Source organism: Macaca mulatta, chromosome 18 (assembly GCF_049350105.2).
Source record: "Macaca mulatta isolate MMU2019108-1 chromosome 18, T2T-MMU8v2.0, whole genome shotgun sequence".
Taxonomy (NCBI): Eukaryota; Metazoa; Chordata; class Mammalia; order Primates; family Cercopithecidae; genus Macaca; species Macaca mulatta.
Window position 1 is genome coordinate 16,859,512 of NC_133423.1, and position 20,312 is coordinate 16,879,823.

Below are 20,312 nucleotides of genomic sequence, written 5' to 3' on the forward strand. Positions count from 1 at the left end.
TTTACTTGTAAAATCATCCGAAACTGGTGTTTCCTTTATGGGAGAACATTAAATTTTTGATTTAATTTTTTAAATGTTTATAGGCTCATTGAGGTTGTTTTTTTCCTTACAAGTTTAGTTTTGTAAATTATATATCTTGAAGACTTTTCTGTTTCTCTTAGGTTTTCAAATATATTGACATAAAGTTGTTTATAGTATTATTATATTGTAATCTCAGCTGCATCTATAATTATGTCTCCGTTTTCATTTTTACTCTTTTTTATCTGTACAATCTTGTATTTTTTTCATTGCAGTTAATCTTTCTGGAGGTTATTTTACTTTTTCAAAGAATCAGATTTTCATTTTGTAGATCCTCTCTATTATATCATTTATCTGCTGTTTCATAAGTATCTTCTTTTATTTTTTGTATTTTCTTTCCTCTGAGTCATTTGGGTTTATTCTACTTACACATTTCTAATTAAGTTGGATGCATAGGTTCTTTTAGACTTGTTTTCTCTAACATGGGCATCAAAATCTACAAATTTCTCATGAAGTTCCATTTTAGCTGTACCCCAAACGTTTTTATTTTACTTTATTTTTTCATTGAATTAGAACTTACACAAAGTACGCTAGTCATAAGTATACACCTAGTGACTTTCAAAATAATAGCTAATAATTTTAATCCATGTAACTACCACCAAATCAAGATATAGAGTATTTCCAGACTCCTAGTCAATTACCCCACTCTACTTCCATCATCTCTGACTGCCATAATACAATACCACAGACTGAGTGGCTTAAATAAGAGAAATTTGGTTTGCATTTTTGAGGTTGGCAGTTGGCAATCAGAGGTCCAGCATGTCTGGGTTCTGGAGAGGACACTCTCCCTGGGATGTGGACAGCTGCCATCTCTGTGTCCTCACATGGCATTTCCTCGGTGTGTTAGTCTCTCTTCTTTTAAGGGCATTAATCTCATCACAGTGAGTCCTATTCTCAAGATCTCATATAATTCAAATTACCTCCCAAGGGCCCCATCTCTGAATAACATCAAATTGGGGTTTAGAGTTTCAACAAATGAATTTGAAACAAAAAAATTCAAGCCATAACACTCGGCCACAGAATATACCTATGTACTAAGGCAGCCTTAACTTTCCCTCAGTTCAACTATACTTTAAATAGGTCTCTTCTTGCCTCTAGGCACCTGATCTCCCTCTCACCCCAGTCCTTATGGAATCCAGATGACCTAACCACATGGCCATTTTATCAGAGCACTGACTTTAGAAAACTTGTCATTGTGAATGATTTCTCTGTTCCTTGGACATGTAAATCTTTTTAAAAGCCTCCTGACAATTTTTCAATGCAGGACTGTTTCCTAAGGACCTGGGAGCTGTTTCAAAAATCACAAGGAAGATAGCGTCTTATTTCCCTGTTTCTGTGGGAGGGTGGGAGACTAATGTCAGTGGGCACCTTGCTTGGAGTTGTAAAACTACCTTCTGCCAGGAAGATGTGAGAAAACTTACTTTTCCTTTAGGTAAGGCCAAATAGCAAACCCATATGTCCTAATATCCACCCCACTTCTCAAAAACTCTCCAGTCCTTTGTTTTAGTGAAGTTGAACACAGACTATGTTCCGGTCTCTCTCCCCTACAGTAATAGCATTGAATAAACACTTCCTTATAGGCTGTCTTAGTCTGTTCAGGCTGCTAAACAAAAGACTATAAATTTGGTAGCTTATAAACAACATAAATTTTTTTCTTACAGTTTTAGAGGCTGGGAAGTCCAAGATCAAAGTGCCATTAAATTTGATGTCTGGTGAGGGCTTGTTCTCTGCTTCATAGATGGCACCTTCTCACTGCATACTCACATGGCAGAGGGGCAAGGTAGTTTTCTGGGGCCTCTTTTATGAGGACATCAATCCCATTTATGAGAGCTTTTTCCTCAGGACCTAATCACCTCCCGAAGGTTCCACCTCTTAATACTGACACATTGGACTTTGGGTTTCAACATATAAATTTTGGTGGAACACAGCATTCAGACTATAGGATATGCTTAACTTCGTTTAGTGCAATGTTTGCTTCAACACTATTAGGCTTTTGTAGATATTGCCAATTTCTAAGTGTCTTTACTAATTTATTCCCAACAAAAATGTAGGAGAATTCCAGTTGTTCTACATCATTGCCCACTCTTGATGTTGTCAGTAGTTTTAATGTTACCTACTTTGGTATACTTGTGGTGGTATTTCACTGTGCATTTCATATGCATGTCTTGATAACTACCATAATCAAATCTTTTTTTTTTATTTCCTTCTTGGACATTTGAATGTCTTCTTTTGTATTTATTCAGGTCTTTTGTGGGACCCAAAGAAACTCGTAGGTTGTAATTAGTCACACATCCTCCTGTGGCACCTCCGCAGTGCTTATCTTTTATGACATTGCCTCTTTTGCAGAGTTTCAGTCAATTATTTGGTAGAATATCCCTCAATTCAATTCTGTCTGATGTTTCTGCACTTACATTCAGGTGCTGAGAATTTTGGCAAGAATGTCATAGAAGAAGCTAGTGCTTCTCAGTGTATCCTGTTAGGAGGCACAAGATGAGAGTTTGTTACATTCTTGGAGATAATGACACTAAACAACAGAAGGATTCCTTAAAAGTTTCTGTAGAGAAAAATGTTCAATGTGGCACCATTGCCAGATAAAATGAACATAAATAAATAAGTGAAGTAACAATAAATAAAAATTAGCAAGCTTTCAAATTTCCAAATACTCTGAAATATAAAAATATAATTTTTATTTAAAATAATATATATATATCTCTTAAAAGTGATCTTATCATAATCTTTTAACTGTTAAAATGTCACAGTTTATAAATAGGTATATGCCAAACCATGAATAACCACAGATTAGTAAGTGAATTTTAGAAGTAGTTAATTTGGAAATAATTCAAAATATAGTTATTATAATTATTTGATTGCCATAAATTTCTCAAGTTCTCTAGGGCGTTTTTCCTATTCTCCATACTGCTTTTATTTTCTATCAATTCAACTTACTGAGAGGAATTTGTAAGGCTTTTTTTTTTTAAACAAGTCTGTTAGCCGTTCTACGCAAATACTGAGTGCCAGGTTTTTAAATTTAATGATGAGTGGCTGGAAACTCTGGTCAATGTCTTCCTCTGTATTTAAGAAAATTTATCTCTTGAAAAAATACTTTAAAATTACCAGTATTGTCTTCTGGTCTCTAAAAAGATATAGGTAAAATAGTTTTCTCAAATACTCCATAACGTTTTTCCTTTAAAAAGAGATTATTTTATTTTAAACAAGAAATCAATACACACTAGGAAAGCAATACCATGTCAGAGTGAGAGAGTGTGTCCTCTCCTCCAGAGGCCAAATAGAACATAATTTTAAAATGTGCAGTGGTTAATTTTATGTAGCAACTTTTCCGGGCCACAGGGTGCCCAGACATTTGGAACATCATTATGCTAGGTATGCCTGTGAGGGTATTTCTGGGTGAGACTGACATTTTGAATTGGTACACCAAATAAAGCTGACTGCCGTCCTTAATGTGGTTCGCCCCCCCTCCAGTCAACCCAAGGCCTGCGTACAACAAAATGTCTGACTAAGAGGGAATTTCACCTGTCTGACACTGGAATTGGAGCATCAGTCTCCTCCTGCCCTCTGACTGGAACTTACACCACCAGCTCTCCAGGTTCTCAGGTCTTCAGATTCAGGCTGGAACTACTCCACCAGCTTTCTTCAATCTCCAGCTTGCTTACTGCAGATCTTAGCACTTCCCAGTTTCCATAATTGCATGAGCCAATTTCTTATAATACACACACACACACACACACACACACACACACACACACACACACAGAGTTGTCCCTCAGTATCCACTGGGGATTGGTTCTAGGGCCTCCCACAGATACTAGTATCCTCCGGTGCTCAAGTATCTGGTATAAAATGGCACGGAATTTGCACATAATCTATGCCTTTACTTCAACATCTCTGCCTCAGCGGCTTCCCCAGTCCCTACCCTGGAGAGGGTCCCCACTTCACTCGTTCCCACCTGCACTTCCTCAGCCTAACCCATCAATCCCTGCATTGTCATTACTCCTGTGATTGGCAGCTACCTGACCAGGCAAACTCTCTGAAGTCAGTCCCTGTGGCCCCACCTCAGCATCAGGAACAGTGCTGGGGAAAAGGGGGCTCGGCAACGTGGAACTTAATAAAAGAATTAGGAGGGACAAGAAGTGCTTGCACTTAGACGTGGATTTGGAGTGCTGGTTTTAGCAGGACCTTTTCTGAGAAGAGAGATGCCAGGTGTCAGCAGGCAGGTGTCTGAGAAGAGAGTGCAAGGAGAGGAGGTGGAAATGCGGGCAGATGGACAAGAACACAGGACTCCAGGGCATTGGGGGCTGAGCGTGCCGCGGGCTTCCATTCGGTCCTGCAGACACCCACAGATCTCATTATCCCGGCCCCCGCTGGCGTGGGGACCTTCTGCCTTCCTTCTCAAAGGGCACAACCGCAGGCGGCGGCGACCTCAGGCGGCGGCGGGGCACGGGTTGGTGCCGAGGGTGGACCCGGGGTCAGGGTGAGTCCCTGCCTCCTGGGAAATGCTAGGGCCGCGTGGGGGACCCGGGGCAGGGTCGGCTGACGCCCCTTCCCCAGCCCCCGCCCTCCCCGGCTTCTCCAGGGCCTCATCCCGCCACGGGAAGAGCGGGTGACCGCGCGCGAGGGCCCCGCGGGGGACCCAGGGCTGGCTTGAGCGCGCTCGCCTCCTGCTCTTGCAAGGAGGACTCCAAAAAAAAAAAGATTCTGAAAGGGAAAGTGTCTTGAAATTAACTGGAGGCCAAAACCCAGGGGAAGCTGGTGGTGCAAAGGACTCATCCACGCCTTGGGCTGTTAGATAGAGGGGATTTTGGAGGTGAGGCAAGAGAAGTTGGGACCCTGGGCTTTTCTGTTTCAAGCACGCAAAGGGAGGTGACCGATTCCCATTTCAGAGTAGAGAGGAACCTTGGGTCTTTATTTCTTACATGTATCAGGGACTCACCTGAAAGGAAAATGATGTGTGCCACAAGTAATTAGTAGCGGTCCTGACCCCATATACAGAGCCAGGCGTCCTTACTCCTGACACCTGAGCTCTTTTCCACCACTGGCGCTGGAGCCCCGGGGCTGCGGTGTGAGCAGTTCGGTCCCTGTCCCTGGGCTGCACATGACAGAAACACATGCAGACTGCCTGACTCAGACAACAGGTGGCTGGGGACATTGCTACGTCCTCTATCGGGGGGTTCAGAAGCGAGGCAGGCTTCAGACTGACTCAGCAGCCCATGATGTCATCAGAGACTCACATTCTGCCATCCTTCACTGCCCCAACTTCATCCTCTGGTTGGTCACAAGGGGCCTCGGCAACTGGAAGCATTTCACGTCCAGGCCAAGATGTCCAGAGGAAGAGAACAGAACAAATGACTTTCTGAAGTAGAAACGTTTCCCAGAGCTGTCCCCCAGTAGATGCCCTTCAAAGTAGCCAGAATCAGTGCATTATCACTTGAGCCTGGATTAGGGCGAGACAAGCAGGTGCCTAGGGTACAAAAGTTGAGAAAGCAGGGGTCGGGCGTGGTGGCTCATGCCTATAACCCCAGCACTTTCAGAGGTTGAGGCAGGCAGATCACCTGAGGTCAGGGGTTCGAGACCACCGTGGCCAACATGATGAAACTCTGTCTCTACTAAAAATACAAAAATTAGCCGAGTGTGGTGGTGGGCACCTGTAATCGCAGCCACTTGGGGGGCTGAGGCATGAGAATTGCTTGAACGAACCTAGGAGGCAGAATTTGCCGTGAGCAGAGATCACTCCATTGCACTCCAGCCTGGGAAACAAGAGCAGAACTGTGTCTCAAAAAAAATAAATAAATAGAAAGGAAAAGAAAAAAGGGAAGAGAAAGGAAAATGGGAAGGGGAAAGGGAAATGGGAAGGGGAAAGGGAAGGGGAGGGGAGGGGAAGGGGAGGGGAGAGGAAGGGGAAGGGAGCAGAATCCTTAAATCGAATGCCTCCTTACAGTAGTGCCTTAGGTCCCCAGTCTCATTTTTTAAATGATAGTTTTATTGAGATATAATTTACATACTAAAAAGTACCCTTTTAATATGTGCAATGCAGTGATTTTTAGTATATTCAGAGTCGTGATGCTATCACCACAAATTCCAGGACATTATAAAAAAATTCACTTCCTTATACTCATTCTTGATTCCATTAAAAAACAGAGATTGTCAGACTGGTTAAAAGATCCAAATATATACTGTCTACAAGAAATTCACCTTGCATTGACAAAAATAGGTTAAAAGTAAATGAAGGTAAAATACACAACATACAATTCTGATCAAAACAAAGCTAGGGTGACTATAATAATATCTAATAAAGTACGTCTCAGAGTGAAGAATATTACTGGAGATGAAGAAGGTTATTTCATCATGATAAAGGGAGTCAAATCATCAAGAGTACATAGCAATGCTACATTTTTATTCCTCTCCTAGTAAGAGAGATTCAAAATACATGAAGTAAAACCAAATGTAACTGTGAAGATAAAAAGTCCACAATTGTTAGAGAGAGTTGCCAGGTGTTGAGGTGGTCCACTAAGACAGTGAGCCAAATAGGAGAGTAACAGTCAGGCTTTTATTCATTTGTGGTGGCAGGGGAGAGAGGGAGATTGGAGCTAGAGTCAGGGGGACGGGAAAGAGCTAATAATGGAAAAGTACTGAGTACTGAGACAGAGTGGAGAAAAGTATCTCCAGGCCCCCTAATAAGGAGGTCTTGGCAATGTCCCAGCTGAGCCGCTGCCCCATAAGGAAGCCTCTGAATGGAGGGGCCAGAGCTAGAAATACAGGTAGGCGCAGGGCATGGCGGCCCAGAGGGTCCTCAGCCTTTGACGGTGCCTCACTCCCGAGATCACAAAGCACTAGCTATGAAGTCTGGTGGGAGAAGGGCAGATTTCCCCCAAGAGTAGAATCTCTATAATTGCATACGGTTGGGCCTGAACGATCACATTTAGGATTTTGTCCTGAAGTTGTACTGCTCAACTTCACCGCTTAATTTTTCAGGATGCTTGAAAGAAATAAAGCCAACCCTATCATAGTCCTAAATAAATGGATTTTGTGGGATTATGACAATAACCCAGTAATTAGTCTGCGCCAGCAATGGACCAGGTTCATAATTGAAATTTTTTCAAATAGGATGATGAGGACTTCTTGGAAGATTAAACATAGCCATGAGTCCCCAACATTGCCAATCCAGGACAAGATGTTTCAAAGGTCACCAGAGTCTGCTTTAGAGAGCTGGACTCTTCTCCTTTGTCAGGTTCATTGATCCAGGTGCACCACGAGGTGTTGACAGTGGCACGGACTCTCGTTGGCTGGCCAGCAGGAAGTCCAGGGCTATGCAGCTGCTCAAATACTCAAACCAAAGAGCTAAGGCTGATCTGTTGTGTCTCCAGAACTAAGGTAGTGTTGTTAATGACTTCAGTGATGGTAAGAGACAGGTGCACAACCTTTTCTCATTGAGGGACCCCAGGAGTGGGAAAAACCACCCAAAGCATACACATGAGCAAAGAGGGTCAGCAGTGCCCCTCACCCAGCAAACCCTCCAAGTAACCAGGGTGAGCTTGGTTCTGGAGCTCATGCCTTATTCAGCCTGGTGCAACATGCTCCTTGGGAGGGGTTGTTTGGAATATTTGAAAATTTCTTATTAATGCCCCATTTGTGCAGATTACAATGTGATCAAAAAGGAAGGTAAAGGCCTGGTGTTTAGAAAAGAAACAATACTCTAAAAGGGTATACACTAGCTTGGGAGTGTAAGAGTCATTGACTACCATGAGGTTCAACCCCCTAGAAGTCCTTCTTGGTAGGTAGTGGGCAGAGTCCCTGAGTGGAACTGAAGAGTCTGGACAAGGAGAGGAGAGGAGAGGAGACGAGAGGAGAGGAGAGGAGGGGAGGGCAGGGGAGGGGAGGGGAGGTGGGAGGGAAAGGGAGGGGAGGAGAGAGAGTCACCATCATCAAGGCTAAAATAGCCTGGTAACAGACCCAGGTTCCCCTTCTCAGTTGCTCCCATGTGGAACAGCATTGAGTTGACAACTAGGATGTCATTTCATTCCTACAGTACCAGGGCCTGCATATCAGGTAACACATCGGGTCCAGGTGTGTTAGGGCACCTGAGATGCCAGAAAGCTCCATAGTTGGAGAAATGTCCACTCATGCTATTCAGTGGCGTGGCAGCCAAAGGTTTACCTATGGGGTCAAGCAGTGAGTGGCATATCCAACTACTAGTCAAGTTCAGCATGATGGCAGCTGCCAGAGTCAGGCCTACCAATGAATTTGGTAAGGCCAGAGTCACACAGACTACCCATAAGAGAGAGGAGAGAGGTTAGATCCCCACCCACTTCTTGCCCCATACCTGAGTTCACAGGACCAAAGGTGCTTATGTCTTATCAGTTGGGGAGACTCCTCATTGACTGTGACATGGGCAGTCTGTCCCATGCCATGAGCAAGAATAGTGCCGTTAATTCACTCCCTAGAATGATGAACCTAAACATTCTGGCTTGGTTTCTCCTGTGGTTCCATAAAAGTTTCTACTTGATATTTGGCATGTATCCAATGGGGCTACACAGAGCAAAGCAGCAGGGCCACCTTAGGGAAAATATTGAGACATTGAATTGATGGTTATTATCTTTGAAGCCCTTGTAGGCAAAAATTCAGGCACTGCACCCAGGGAGTAAATGGAGAAGCAAGTTCATGCCTCCCAATCTGTGCTGTTTAGTAGCCTTCCTGATCTCCCACTGATTTGGGTCTTCAGGAAGGGCTCAAAAAGGATGGAGGGAAATTGCATGATCCACCATGGAAACTGATTTGTCAATAATTTTAAAAGAGGGGGAAACTGAAGGAAAGAGACAGACAGCCCAATCAATCACACAGCACAAATGAGAAGTACACTTAGAGAATTGCCACAATGAGACCCCAAATTGCTCACCTGAGACATGTAGCCAGGCTGGGATTATATTGTCCATTTCCATTAGCCACTTCAACCTGATCTTTTCCTGTTAAAATATGCAATCACTGCTGTGGCTTGTAGATGTTAAAGAGGATGGAGAATCCATCATGCCGCATGATTTGACCCATGTATAGTTTGGGCTGCAAATGTATCATTTGGGCCATTATTAGATACAATGTATTCAGGAAGCCAGAGAAAGAAACAAATATGGTTTTGGAGGGAATAAAGAGTGTTGCCTGAGTCAGTAAAACACATGCGGATGACTAGTCCAAATACGGAGAACTCATCAACTACATTTAGGATCCACCTGAACGCTCTGGATGGGATGAGGGGACTAGTGTGATCAACCTGCAAAGAATATCCTGGCATTTTTTACCTGAAGGATCTGTCCCTGAGCAGAATGTTTAGCCTTGGTCAGGGTCTGGTAGGTGGATTATCTCTTTCATGCTGTGTTGGCATCTTTTGAAGATAATAGTTCATGCATATAGATCCAGGCAAGGATGGCATCTTGATTCCCAGGGCCCTTCCTCTCATGGATGCAGGAGTCAATGAGTTGAATATCTGTCAATGAGTTGAATATCTGCAGATGACAGATCATTCTCCCTGTTTAGCTGACATGCATGGTCTGCTCATTGCCTTGGTTGGCTCATTGCCTTTGTCAGCATAGACAGCTCTCTGGTGAGCACCCACAAGGATAACAAAGAGCTTATTAGGAGTAGAATTGAATTTTATCCAAATGTCTCATCCCAAGAGAGGGATGTGTTTCATATGTCAGTACAAGTTTTGCCAGTAGCCCAATCAAATGTTCAGAACATTAACTACAGCCCATGAGTCAGTGAAAATATGGCAGGGCTCCTTTGTTGAGGGAGCCTGGGTAGCCAACCATACTTTATAAAGCTTTTCACACTTATGCTGAGCTTGCCAAGGGATAGATATATCGCAGGCTGGATGACACAGCTGCACCTTATTCTAGCCTAGTAAATGTTAATCAAGAGACACCATCAACGAACCAGGCTTATGTGTGGCCCAGAAGTTCCTTGTATCTGAGCTCCCATTGGGCAAGTAAAGGCAGTGGTTCATTGGATGATATGCCTGGGAGGGGGGTGACACTCCTGAGTCCTTGCCATGGAGTTGAAGGCCCCAGCTGGGCTGGGTTTTACCTGCTTCTGTATAGAACATTTTCATTCACTAGAGAATACTCCTGAGCCACCCCCACCTGGAGATTTGAGGCCTCCGCTCACTCATAACATGATTGGAATTTGGGATCATAAAACTATATCACAGCCATGGCTTATGTATTCATGCACATCTACATAGGCCCAATAACAGGACAATAATTGTTTCTCAAAGTGTATGTGCCTTTCAGCTGACTCCAGGATCTTGTAAGTTGAAAACCCCAACAAGTGTCTGAAGTATTTTTCTACTATGAGCAACAGTAAAGGAACTGAAATGTTGTTGAGACCTGTAAGTCGAATGGCAAATGTGGACCCATGGGGTCCAGGGGAAGGGTGCTTGGATGGCTGTGGTAGCCTTTTGAATGGGTACCATTCAAACATAGCAGCCTTTTCTAGTAACCTCTTAGCTGGGTCCCATCAAAATCCCCACAAGGGGAATGTGACAGTAATAGTAAGTGAATAAGCCCACAAATCACTGGGCATCCTTTTTATTGGCTGGGGCAGAGACAGTCAGAAGCTTGGCAGTCATCTCCTCTAAACGAGATGTGGTGCCACTTGCCCAGATTACAACCAGGAACTTCACTTGGGGTCCCTGTGTCTTAATGGTGCAGTCGAGTTGCTGCTTGAGAGTCATCTGTCCTCAAGCACCCAGTCCTTATTTGGCAATGTCTTTGGGTTCACCAGGAGGATGTCATCAATAGAGTGCAAGGCTAGTACTTCCTCTAGGCATGCAACTCTCCCCAGAGCATAACCTATTCATTGATGGCAGCTACATGGGGAATTTAGGTCACTTTGTGGAAAGACATTAAAGGTGCATTGCAACCCATTCCACATAAACGCAAGTTGATCCTGGAATTCTCCATGTGGGAGGATGCTGAAAAAGGCATTGATTATATCAACTGTCTCATACCAAGTTCCCTCCAGTAGCCTCTGTAAGAATCAAGATGTCAGGTACTGCCAATGCAAAGAACGGCACCACAGCCTTGAGCCACCTATAATAGACAGAGGGTCACAAGGTACCTGAGGCCATGTGCACAGGTCAGACAGAGCCACTGTATGGAGGAACAGTTTCTCAGGAACTTTGCCTCAAGCTTAGCAATTGAAATCAGCCCAATTGTCCCATAGAACTAATATTTTTTGTTTCTTTTGAAAAAGCATATAAATTAACCCTCACAGTCTTAAAACTCAAGAAAATTACAGTTATCTGAGTTCCTTTCTCAGGAAGCCAACCATCAGTCTTCCCAGATAGTATCAGGCAGTTGAAACCCACCAAGTCTACACATCTGGACAATAAGAAACCTGACCCGTCACCCATCATGATGGCCTAAGGAACCACCTGCTTCCTGTTGACCAATTCCTCTTCCTCACCTCTCCCTAATTCCTGTTTCCCCACACATGGTTACATTTCTTCCCTGCTATATAAACCCCTAATTTTAGTTGGTCAGGGAGATGGATTTGAGACTGATCTCCCATCTCCTCAGCTGCAGCACCCAATTAAAGCCTTCATTCATCTTTGCAATACTCATTGTCTCACTGATTGGCTTTCTGTGCAGTGAACAGAAGAAACTAGATGGAATTACTGATGTTTTGGTGACATAATGACAGCAGGTTTTTTTCCTCCCCAAAGCAGGTGGGGATACAATGTCCTGGGTGACAGTAGTTGGGTACATTCACAACCTTTCCCATGTCCCACTAAGGTGACCCTAAGTGCAGCAATTTCCATCAAGGATTGAGAGTGAAGGCCAGTGGGGGCACATATAGACAACACCTCTATACCAAGAACACATGCAGTCGTGGGAGCCATAACATAAAGGCTTCTAGGGGCCCAAAGGTCCCTTCCCAGAGCCAGAGCAGGTGGTGGTGGTCTCAGACCCTAAGCCAGAGAACATTATCTGTTTTCCCCTCATCCTGGTGCCAGGGATTGTGGGGATCAGAGGCTCCAGTGCACAGATGTTCAAAATGGCCAAGAAGGACATTTTCCCCCACCTTTTCACTGAACTCTGACATTGGCTAGGGCTTCCAGTCATCCTTGGGGACAGAGTGACCTCGGCCTAACCTCTAGTCTGGATAATCTGTAAAAGCCTAGCCATCTGGGGAGAGGATGGTGAGGCTCTTCAGCTCATCTCCAGAGTCACTGGGAGGGACGACAACAAGCATACCGCTTGAATCAGTCATAGGGGCTCTCACCATGCAAACCCTTGTGAGCTGCCTGCTAGGCCCCCCATGGTCTGGTATCTTGGTGGGGAACGCTTCAATCTCCTCCTCTAAGAGCCCCTTTATTGAATAATCAGGCTCAGAGAGCTCTTTGGAAATGCCATTGCCTAGATAGTCCAGGAGAGGGCGCCTGATAGTCATCTTTGCCTCACTGCTTCTGCAATTGTTGTTTTCTCAGAAGCAGCCACTTTTTCCATGCCTTAGGGATTTGTTAAAATCGCTGGACTGTATCTGGGAGTGACTGAGCTGGCCTGATGAGGTTTACTTGGGCTTGATAACTAACAGTAGTGGCATAAAAATCCCTGAAATCTGAGTCCGGTGAACAGTCTCATCCTCTGCCTCCCCCAACCCTTCACTGTAGATCCAGAGGGCTAGCAGGGTGACTTGCGGAGCTGCTATAGCCTCTGCGAGGGGCGTCCAGACGTGTTTTTCAATGGCATGGGTCTTGTCACAGTGTACCAAACCTGCCAGATCTGTTGGACCACAAGCAGTACCTGGCTGAGGACCAATGATCCCCCTTGGAAATGAAAAGCTTCTGTAAACAATGCATTAGCACACTGTAAGGGTGTCCTGTGGGGTCCACTGGCACCTCCCAGAGACCCGGTGGCATGGTTGGCAAGTGCCCTTTGGTACCCTCAGACTCTTGCAAATGAACCACCAGCACCTCTAGGAATGCCCTGAAGGACTTTCAGGCTTTTTGTTTTCCCAAAAAGGCATTGTGCTTAATGGACCACGAGGCTCCTCTGTCAAATTGAGAGAGAGAGAGAAAGAGAGAGGGGAGGGACAGGAGGGACGGGACCGGGAGGGAAGGACTAGAAGTGGGAAAGTACTGAGTGCTGAGCTTGAGTGCAAGAAAGTGTCTTCAAGGATCCTGGTAAGAAAATCTCTTCAGAGGCTTCTGAACAGAAGGCCTCTGCTCCCCTTATAAGGAGAGCTCTGAGTGGAGCTGTCTGAGCTCGGAATGTAGAGATGCATAAAAGTATGGCCTGGCTCCGGGGCCTGAGTCCTTGACTGCAGCTCCCGCCAGACACTGCAATGCCCTGGCTGTGCACCAAATCTGTGGGGAGGGCAGCTTTCCCCCATCTCCCCCATGCAGGCTGCCTGGTAGTTGCCTATGGTCAGGCCTATAGGATCACACTTGGAATTTTGACCTAGAGCTGGACCTCTCAACAATTATAGTTGGACATGTCAACACTCATCTCTCAACAATTGCTAGAACAGGTAGACACAACATCAGTAATTATGTAGAAGACCTGAACAACACTAGCAACCAACTTCACGGAATTCATATTTACAGAACATTACACCCCAAAACAGAATATACATTCTTTTCAAGTGATCATGGAGCATTTCCTGAGATAGCCCATATTTATGGGCATAAAATAAATCTCAATATTTTAAAAGAATGCAAGTCATTGAAAATATGTTATCTGACTATGGTGAGATTCAATGAGAAGTCAATAACATAAAGATCTTTGGAAATCATCAAAATTGGAAACTAAAAATTACACACTTTCAAATAATTCATGAGTCAAAAAAGAAATCAAAAGGAAAATTAGAATGTATTTTGAACTCAATAAAAATGCAAAGGATATCAAAATTTATTGATGCCACTAAATCAATACTTAGAGAAATTTTTATGGTGGTAAACACCTATATTAAAAACCAAGAAAAGCTTCAAGTCAATTACTTCAGTTTCACCTTAAAAAAAAAAAAACTAAAAAAATACCCAAAATGTAGAGAGCCGGCAAAGGGATCATGACCAACTCAGCATTCCACTGGAGGCTATATGATCAAACAGTAAACTGTTTATCATGAATGCAGGATGTGGGCAAACTCACACTGCCCGTGCCACCAAAAGATTTGCTGAGGGCCATCACTCCCTGGCACCGGGCTCCTTGAAGTTATCTACTGGGAAATCTAGCACCTATTGTTCAAGGGATGCAGTCTTGCAAGCCTGCTGTGAACCAAATGGCAGACCAACAACTACCCAACAATCACCCCTCCTTTTCTTGCTATCTCTTTTACCTAATAAATATGGAGGACTGCAAAAGCTCACGGCCCTTACCCACTAGAGGCAAGGTGCCCCCTGACCCCTTCTTGCAAATATACTCTTTTGTCTTTGTCTTTTATTCCCATCCTCTTTTGTTCAGTACACCAGGGATCATGGCTGGTTACACCAAAAACTGAAAAAATTAAATGTAAAGTAATGAGAAAAAAGAAATAATAAAGATCAAAGCAGAAATCAATGTTGTGGACAGAAAAACAATAGTGAAAATCAATGAAACCATAAGCTGGTTCTGAGAAAGAGCAATAAAATTTATCAACATCTAGTCATACTGATCAGAAAAGAAAAAAAGGTACAAGCTACTAATCTCAGAAATGAGAGCGATGGTATCACTACAGATTTTATAGTTATTAAAAGAAAAATAAGAGACTGTTATAAACAACTTTATACCATGAAATTTGATGACTAGGAAATGAACAAATTCCTTGAAAAACACAAGCTACCAAAGCTAACTCAAAAAGAAATATGTAATTTGAATTGTTCACTACCTATTAATGAAATTACAGTTGTAGTATAAAGCCACTCCAGTCTCGGATGGCTTCACCAAACATTAAAGGAAGAAATAATACCAATTGTACAACATCTGTTCCAGAAAATTGCAAAGGTAGGTATGTTTCTCAACTCATTCTTTGAGACCAGAATTATCTAAAACCAAAATGAGACAAAGATATTACAAAATAGGAAGAATACAGACCAATGTCTCTCATGAATGGAGATGAGCCATTCTAAAACTATTTTAACAAATTGCATCCAATACTAGACAAAATAGGAAATACATCGTGACCAAGTGGAGTTTATCCCAGTAACACAAGATTGTTTCAACATTCAAAAATTAATCCCAATATTAACGAAACCATATGATCATCTAAAAGATACAAGAAAGCATTTGACAGAATCCAACATTTATTCCCGATATAAACACAACAAACTAGGAATAAAAGAAACCTTCTTCACCTGTTAAAGGTCACCTATGAAAAGCCTACAGCTAATATCACATTTAATGACGGGAGCCTTCATGCTTTCCCCTAAGATCAGGAACCAGACAAGGATGTCTGTTTTCACTACTTCTAATCAAGTCAGTGCAATAAGGCAAGGAAATAAAAAGCTATCTAAATGGGAAAGAAAGAAAATCTGTCTTTATTAGCAGACATGGAACTAGAAACACAGCTACTAGAACTAAGTGATTTTAGCAAGTTTGCAAGATACAAGGCTGAGATACAAAACAAAACAAAACAAAAACCTGTATTATATTTCCATATACTAACAATAATTAATCAAAAAATTGAAATTAAAAAGCAACACCACTTATAATAGCACAAAATAGGATACACTTAAGGATAAATTTGACAAAATTTGTGCCAGACGTGTACACTGAAAACTACAAAACTATGCTGAGACTAATTAATAAAAACCTAAAAGAAATGAGAAACTTACCTTGCTCATGGGTTGGAAGACTCAATATTGCTAACATGTCTATTCTCTCCAAACTGATGTTTAGAATTCACACAATCCTAATCAAAATTGCAGCAGGCTTTGTACAAGTCAACAAGCAAATTATAAAATTCACAGGGAAAGATCGAGGACTGAAAGCAGATAAAACAACGTTGAAAAATAAAGTTGGAAAACATGTCACTTAAGTGTTTTCAAAACTTATTATTAAGCTACAGTAATTCAGACAATGTGGAATTGACATCAAGATAGACAAGCAGATCAATAGAATCCAATAGAATCCAGAAATAGAACCACACATCCACGATCAGCTGATTTTTGACAAAGATGCAAAGGCAATTCAGTGGAAAATGGATAGCTTTTTCATCATATGAAAAACATGAACTCAAAATTGATCATAGGCCAAAAAGGAAAATCAAATCCTCTAACACTTCTAGAAGAAACATAGGAGATCCTTGTGACCTTGGGTTAGGCAAAGCATTCCTTCAATATGACAACAAAAGCATTAAGCATAAACAAAGAAACAAAATGATCAAATGGACTTCATCAAAATCAAGAACTTCTGCTTTTTAAAGGCACTGTTATAAAAATGAAAATTGAAGCCATGAGCTGGGAGAAAAATGTTTGCAAATCCCATATATGATAAAAGATTTGGTAGTCGTATCATGAGATTTCTCAAAATACAATAAGAAAACAAAAGGCTGGGTGCGGTGGCTCATGCCTGTAATCCCAGCACTTTGGAAGGCCAAGGTGGGCAGATCACCTGAGGTCTGAAGTTCAAAACCAGCCTGGCCAACATGGGGAACCCCTGTCTTTACTAAAAATACAAAAATTAGCTGGGTGTGGTGGCACACGCCTGTAGTCACAGCTACTCGGGGGGCTGAGGCAACGGAGAGAGACTCTGTCTCAAAAAATAAATAAATAAAAAATAAAGCAGGAAGCAATAAAATATTGATGAGACACTTAAAAAGACATTTCATCAAATAACATAAATGGATGGCATATAAGCACGTTTTTTAAAATGCTGAATATAATCAGGCATTAGGGAAATGCAACCTAAAACCGGCACACACTGAAAGTAACAACACTGGTAGTACCAAGTGTTGGTGAGGAGGCAGAACAACCAGAACTCTGCTAGGCTCTACTGGGAATGTTAAATGATACAACCACTTTGGAAGGCAATTTGGCAGATCCTTAAAAAGTTAAACTTATACCTTCCATATGACCCAGCCATTCTACTTCTATGTATCTATATGCAAAAGAAATGAAGACACATATCCACACAAAGATGTATATACATAAATGTTCATTAAAACTATATTTTCAATAGTGAAAATCTCAGTAACAACCTAAATGTTCATCAACAGGTAAATTTGTTAATCAACAAATCATGGTATATCTATACAAAGAAATGTTACTTACCAATAAAAGGAACAAACTATTGATATATACAGTAACATAAATGAATCTCAAAATAATTGTACTGATAGGAGTCATACTACAAAGCATAGATGATGCATGGTTCCATGCATGTAAATTTCTTTGAAAATGCAAATTATTCTATAGTGACAGAAAGAAGACCAGTAGTTGTCCGAGCAGATCAGTGGTTGGGACGGGACGGGAAGAGGGAGAAGGAAGAGTGAGAAATTACAAAGATGCAAGAAGGAATTTGGGAGTATGATAGATAGGTTCATTATCTTGAATATAGTGATGGTTTGTTTCATGGAAAATGTGTCAGAACTTATTGTATAGGTTAAATATGTGAAATGTATTCTGTGTCGATTGTACTGCAATAAAAGTATAAAGTTTTCTTCAAATTAGAGGTGGAAGTGAGAACAAAACTCACAGATGTATACCTTTCAGTCCTGTGGATTAATTTTTAGCCAAACCTGCTTTGGAAAACATGATTCCTGAAATGAATGTGGCCTCACAGAATATATCCTAGCTTGGTCAAATTTAAGTAAGAGCTGTAATATGAATGGTTCATGTAACTGTTAACCGTCAGTCAAAAACAGAGTCAGGAGTAACCACTGTTTAGTCCAACTCATTAAAGAAATAATAAAGCAGGCGGCAGTTAGTGGTAGTATAAATGGTGACATGAGTGAGTGTATAAACCAGTGGAACTTTCTAGGGACCAATTTGGAAGAAGTCTCAAAATGTGCTCAACTTTTATCTCGACAATACTATTCTTAGGAATTTTAAAAAATATATTAAGGATGTGAGCAAATATTTAGTATATCCAAAACAGTATCATATATATTTATTATTAATAATCTATTATTTATTAATAGAAAAAATTTTAATTACTCAAACTGTCTAAAATTAGATTCAATTATAGAAATCCATCCACACAGTGGAATAAGTGGAATACTATGCACATGAAACTGATGATCTGGAAAGATCTTAAGGGAGGTTTTTCATAAGTAATGGAAGAAATAAGCTACTGAAAGATATGATTAACTTGTAATAAAATGCTTATAAGTTTCTATTTGCATACATATAATAGAAAGGATGTATATCACTATTAACAGCAGTGATTGCTGTGTGTTAGAATTGTGGGGGACTTAAATTTTTTTGGAGACTTTGCTGTAGTTTCCAAATTGCTGCCACAATACAATTTTATTTTTAGTCAGAAAAAAAGTAATGTATGGAGGTTCTTTCTTAAGGGGTGTGCTTGAGCCATGTTTGAGCATATATGATGAGTTAGAGGACTCAGTGGTGTGCTGTGTAAGTTCCTTTGGTATTTTGTGTATTTCAGAGGGAAAAGGAATAGAAAGGACGGCATAGCAAGTTTCAGATATTTGCCTCCTACCTCAGTCCTGAAGTGTATTGCTGAGTCCCTGAACTTGTATCTGAGGTTTATGGAAAGAAAAGAAGGAGCTGTTTCCATTACAGACTGTGTGAGACAGGGGCATGCAGAGCTGTCTATGCGACAGTGGCAGAAGCAGACCAGTATTTCAGCTGCATGTGAGACACAGGGTGGCTGCAGCTTTACTCTGTAGGGTTTGCCCTTCGCTTTGTGTGCAGTGTTGCCTGGGCACTGGTCCCCGTTCAGCATGGCAGTGGTGGTGGGCAGAGCTGGGCGGATAGAAGAGCACATAGAGGGCTGGCTCCTGAAGCCCTGAGATGCTCCTTAAGATCCCCTGAAACAATGGGCACAGACTTAAGTGAAGGCAGAGGCAATGGGAGGCACCCCAAACACTCCAAAACCAGCATAGCCTTCCCAGGCCCAAATTTCAGGCATCTGTGGCCTCAGTTATTCTCAGTGGCTCTGGAACCTTCAGCAAAGACATTCACACACTATTCAGTGCACACGCTTTATTTTGGCATTCAAGCCACTGCACCAGCTGGGTCACACGGAATGTTAATTAAGGCAAGGTAGGCAGAAGGAAAGGAGGGCATGTACAGCAATTGCTCCTCTTTACGGAGAAGAGAACCTGCCGCAGAAAAAGATGCCGTTGGTTTTGTGGTGCCTGATGAAGAAAAGGAAAGGGTGGTCTGCACAGAATCTTGGCTCCATTCTGCTACACCGGGAATTCCTGACCACAGCAGTGGCTGCGGCAGCCTCTGTGCCTTCCTCATTGACCTCCACAAAGCACTTGTGGGCAACCTTGGACACAGGCACATTCTTCTTAGTTGACATTCCAGAAAAGTCTGCCTTGGCTTCATCAAAAGCATCGATCATTCCTAACCTTCGAAGGAAAGGCTCCAAGTCATAACTCTCCTCCAGCTTTAATCTGGGAAGGAAAACTTGAACCTTACTTTTTGTCAACTTTTCTGAATTTGTCCAGGCTTTGAATTTCTCATATGTAAGTGCTTTTTCCACCTAGGATAAGAAAGAGCCAAACCTTAATATTTAGATGACAATAGCCTGATACCCGCACACCTATTTGTTAGCCCTCCACTAATGACATGCAACTAGATGGTAAGTTCTGGTCCAAGAAAATCTGCAGATATTTTCTTTTATAAACACCAAGATTTTCTCCCAAATCTTCATCTTTTCCAAGTTTTATGGAGACAAGTGTAAAAGAGCTAGTAAATACCTGAGACAGGCAGAAATTTTTAATAAAAACAATTTGTACCTAACTCCTTTCAAATGTTAAAAACATTTTTTAGCAGTTTAGAAAATTCTAACCAATTCATTACATTAATCTTCACGCAGTACATATTACTGTGAGTGGGAGAGATTGTTTGACAAAAGATAAACAGCATGGCTCAGAACTCTGCTTCTGAGTCTAATCAGGCGACTATTCAGGGTTAAATCAGACGGCAACTCTTACAGAGCAAAGGAGAGGGAATTGGGTTTCATCTGAAGATGAAGGGAGGCATGAGAAGGGAGCATGAGACAAGAAATACCGAATTCAACAAGACTTCATCTGGTATCCTTGTTTGTCCTCTG

At 42.1% G+C, this 20,312-nt stretch overlaps 1 protein-coding gene across 4 annotated transcripts in view; it reads right to left on the minus strand.

Annotated features, from left to right (window-relative positions):
* The window catches only part of SERPINB8 (serpin family B member 8), a 53,491-nt gene that overhangs the window by 13,722 nt on the left and 19,457 nt on the right, over positions 1 to 20,312 (minus strand). For 3 of the 4 annotated variants that reach the window (XM_015122161.3, XM_077975023.1, XM_077975022.1), the window contains exon 7: positions 19,217 to 19,739. The exons of the other annotated variant lie outside the window; for it this stretch is intronic. In XM_015122161.3, the coding sequence (XP_014977647.1) occupies positions 19,335 to 19,739 (405 nt within the window). In that variant the 3' untranslated portion in view covers positions 19,217 to 19,334. Of the gene's footprint in view, positions 1 to 19,216; positions 19,740 to 20,312 lie in introns of those variants that run through there. 4 annotated transcript variants of the gene reach the window in all.